Below are 4,266 nucleotides of genomic sequence, written 5' to 3'. Positions count from 1 at the left end.
TTGAGGTACAATACAATAATGGGACATCATTTTGCCTGGAGAAATAGGGGTTAGAACTATAACCTTGACCTCATTATCAATAAACTTAAGCCATAATCTGAGCTCCCCTATGGAAGTAATTTAAATGATTTGCATATTAACCATGGACTAAGACTTTCCTTGATCCTGGGTATTCTTCCAAAATGTACAACCCCCAGGGCTCCTTTCTCACCCAATATAATTATTCCTAAGCAAAGCATTATCAAACGATATCGAGCCAGAAACTGGCATGTGGTACTCAGGTAAAAGGATTCAGCTAAGCAGCAACCCAATATAAACAAATAAAACTAGTCTAAAACACATTACTAAGCATTTAGAGAATAAGCCCCACCTGATTTATAACCACGGTAGATTAAGCTTCATCTTGAATTATTGATATTAATGATCTACTGTGAGAAAGATGATCTCTAAGGCACTTTCTAATTGTGAAATATTATTCTGTCTCATCTATCAGACATTCTGAAATATTATTCTGTCTCATCTATCTGACAGCTTATTACTACATGTGTTTTACTGACCATATTTCTGCCTTTCTTACTGTAAGTAAATATAGTACAACCGTTACCATCATCCAAAGGTGCCACCACTTTTATTTGTTTACCAGATCATAAGATGATACTGGCCCATTACCCTTGACCTAGTCAAACCTCTACAAAAGACTTAATGATGCTATTTAGGGTGCGTTTCCTTGCTGCTTTGTGCAGGTGGCTTTCGCATTGTTGCATAGACAGTGATGGGAACATCAGTTATTGTCAGGCAATGACTTCCAGGGCATCTTCGGAGTTGCCTGAATAAAAGACCAGATGACACATAGTTAGATACTAAAAAGGAAACACTTTTTCAGAACACCAAAGTTTGATATATATTCAACTGTTTTAAATCACTTTGAAATCTCTAAATGTTGAAAAATGAGTATAACACAGTGGCACTGATGAGGCAGACGTTTCAGACTTATGTAGAAAAGAAATTGTGGCTGTTGCCATATATTTAATTACAGGAAATTCATAAATACAAAGATAATCCTCCAGATGTTCATTTTGAAAGGTATGCAATAATTGCTAAATGGCATAAAAAGTGCCTAGTTATAAACGTAAGTGATAATACTATGGCAATTCATATATATATATATGTACATATATATATATATATATATATAAACAAACACACTATAAAATCACTTCAGTTGAGTGATTTCAAAACTAGAATATTTATTTATGGAAGAACATAAAACTAAATATACTATTCCACATACCATTCAAATGCTGATAGAATCTCAGATTTGAAATGGCCCTTAAATGATACCTAGTCCAAAAATATATCTAGTATATGAATTTCCTTTCCAACATCCCCATCAAATAGTCACTCAGCCTTAAACATTTCTAAATACAAGAAGCTCACTACTTCCCAAAGTAGTCTATTTCATCCTTGAGTAACTCTGATTTTTAAAGTACCTACCTTACTAAGTTTAAATCTGTGTTCCAAAAATTTCCAAGCCATGAGAAACCTAACAATGTAGTATCTAATGTTGTGCTATGGTAAACCACAGAAAAGTGGAACAAATCCTATTTATTATAGGTTTCTTCAATTTTGCAAAAATGGTTTGTTTCATAGAATCGTCACACTCTTTATCACTCTCTTTTTGCCAAAGGTCAAATCAAAGCCAAAGTGACACTAAATCTGAAGTCTAAGTCTTTTTCATATTTGTAACCTTATGCCTAGCACAGTGCCCTGCACATAATGGCACTGAGAGTTTAATTAAGTGTTATCCAATCTTGAAACAATTAACAAAACAATCTAGCTAAAAATGTATCAGAGAGAGAGAGAGAGAGAGAAATGGTCCATCATCAAGATTTATAGAGATACAAAATCTAGACTCTATGCTAAGAAAACCTGAGCTCTGTTAATACTAATTTAAACACAGCAATGTTTTGGATTCCTGGGGTTTTTTTCTTACTAATATTGAATATCAGTTAAAGATTGTATTGATTGATGATAGCCACTACACATTTCCTCAGTTGTCAGGGTAAGAAGACTTTACCTGGTTGGTGACATCTCTTTCCCATTACAGGCAGCACTGGAGCTCAGCCCCCGTTCCAGCCCAATTGAAGAATCTCCTCCTTCAACTGGAAACCTCCTTGGCTGGGTCCCAAACCGAAAAGGCATAATTCACTGAAAACCTAGATTAAAAAGTTAAAATAATGGAGGTACCAGGAGCAATAACTCTTTGTCTTCAAAGAGTTATTTGGATTTTTTTTATTTTTTATTTTTTTAGAGACAGGATCTTAACTGTGTTGCCCAGGCTGGAGTGCAGTGGCTATTCATAGGCACAATCATAGGGCACTATAGCCTTGGACTCCTGGGCTCAAGCAATCCTCCCACCTCAGTCTTCCAAATAGTAGCTGAGACTATAGGCACATATGCCATGGCCTAGCCTTGGAATTTTTAATGTTACTATTTTGTTACAGATATATAGAAACATTCTGAAAATAACATTTTATTTTTATTTTTATTTATTTATTTATTTTTTGCCAGTAAAAGCTTGTTTTTATTGAAAAGGACAATCACACACACAAAAATCCTGGTATATTTCTATCAAATGATACAAGTAACATTAAGTTTTTCCTGTTGCTTTGACTGTCAGAAAGTTTGATCTAAATTTAATTATATTATTAATAGTATGTTTTCTTTGTCCCTTAATGTTATTCTTCCTGTTTATAGTTTAATCCCTGTTGTAGTGAATTATTGTATTTTACATTACCTGAAAAAAAAATACCTGTAAACTTTATGATTAAAAGAAACAAATTACAATTATAGAGATTTTATATAAAAACAAGTTTTAGATATTCTTGGTGTTTTTACATATTTACCATATGCCTGAAAGGAATTCTTTATTTTTTTTAGGCCTGCAAAGGAAACATTGAAGAAAAAGAACAAGGTATTGTAAAAATAAATTATCAAAAGTATTATTGTTAAAAAAGTTATAAAAGGTAAAGTAGAAAAATAGAGAATGTTTTGTTGTAAAGACATTTACTTTGAAAAAGGGATTAAGAAGTAGTAGCTGTTGACAAATGTATCAGTTCTTTGAGAAAGTACGTGTGTTTGTGCTCATATAAAAAGATGGCACTTTATTCAGTGGATGCTATAAATGTTTGGGGACATGTTGAAACAGTGTTATTTGATAGGTCAAAGAAGAAATACATTATGTGGATGACCTTGATGACTTCATTGAGTCAGCTGAACCAGCCTCAGAGGATGCTGGGTTTCCTTCCTCTAATTACGAGAATTTTATGTTGCAAATTGACTTGGAAAGGATTGTGAAGGTAGGATCACTGCATAAATATAAGGCCTGTTTATATATCCTACAGTAACATCTGCACACATTGCTTAGCATGGCACCGTAGAGCACTGATGTGTTATACTGATGTTCATCTCAGAAAGATGCTTTATGTTAAAAAAGAGTGAGGACTAGTGTATATTGTACCCTCTCAGCCAAAGAGCTAGGATAATTCCACTCTGCTACTCTCAGTGTGAAGGGCACTCCCAGTGTTTTTGTGACCCTGCTTCTCTCCTATGCCTTTACCCAAGGTCAGGTTACGGTTATCCTCCCCTTGGAATACTGCAAGGACCCTAGAAGTGTTTTCGCTACTAACCTACCTCCCAAAATCATGGTCTCCTAAGCAACCGTGATTTTTTGTTTTAATAATTTGAGATGTCATCATGACACTCCCTTGCTTAAAACCCAGCTATCACTTCTCATTGCTATAAGGTTAAAGATCTCAGTCCTCTAGGGTTATCTGGCATCATTCTATATCCTTCTTTGTCTCTGTGTCCCAGCCACAGGCTTCGATGTCTGCTCCTGCAATAAGTAGCTCTAGTCTAGTGAGGTATAACTGATGTTTGATAAACTGCACATATATAAAACGTACAATTTAATAAGTTTGCCATAGGTCTCTCTACACATGTGAAACCGTCACCATTGTCAAGATAATTAACATATCCATCCCCCACAATAGTCTTCTGATACCCCTTTAAGAAACTGGTATATTGTTTTTCCAAAGTCTTTGTACCATTTTCCATTCCCATCAGAGGTACATGACAGTTCCATTTGCTCTGTATCATCACTAACTCTTAGTATTGGCATTTAGAAGTTTTTCTAATTTGTAGCCATTCTGATAGGTATGTATATTGTGCCTATCATTGTGGTTTTTAATGAACATCACCCTGATG

General features: G+C 34.6%; 1 protein-coding gene across 1 annotated transcript; it reads right to left on the bottom strand.

Moving 5' to 3' along the window:
- Window positions 1–604: 604 nt before the first annotated feature.
- Window positions 605–2,216, bottom strand: FAM229B (family with sequence similarity 229 member B). Its single transcript, XM_045544205.1, has 2 exons — window positions 2,078–2,216; window positions 605–826 (listed from the first exon to the last, which is right to left on the bottom strand). Exons 1-2 carry the CDS (start codon window positions 2,200–2,202, stop codon window positions 709–711), a joined length of 243 nt encoding a protein of 80 aa, XP_045400161.1. The 5' UTR covers window positions 2,203–2,216; the 3' UTR covers window positions 605–708.
- Between the last annotated feature and the right edge of the window lie 2,050 nt (window positions 2,217–4,266).

The sequence above is a fragment of the Lemur catta genome, chromosome 2 (genome assembly GCF_020740605.2).
Source record: "Lemur catta isolate mLemCat1 chromosome 2, mLemCat1.pri, whole genome shotgun sequence".
Lineage (NCBI taxonomy): Eukaryota > Metazoa > Chordata > Mammalia > Primates > Lemuridae > Lemur > Lemur catta.
This window is presented reverse-complemented; position numbering and strand designations above follow the sequence as displayed.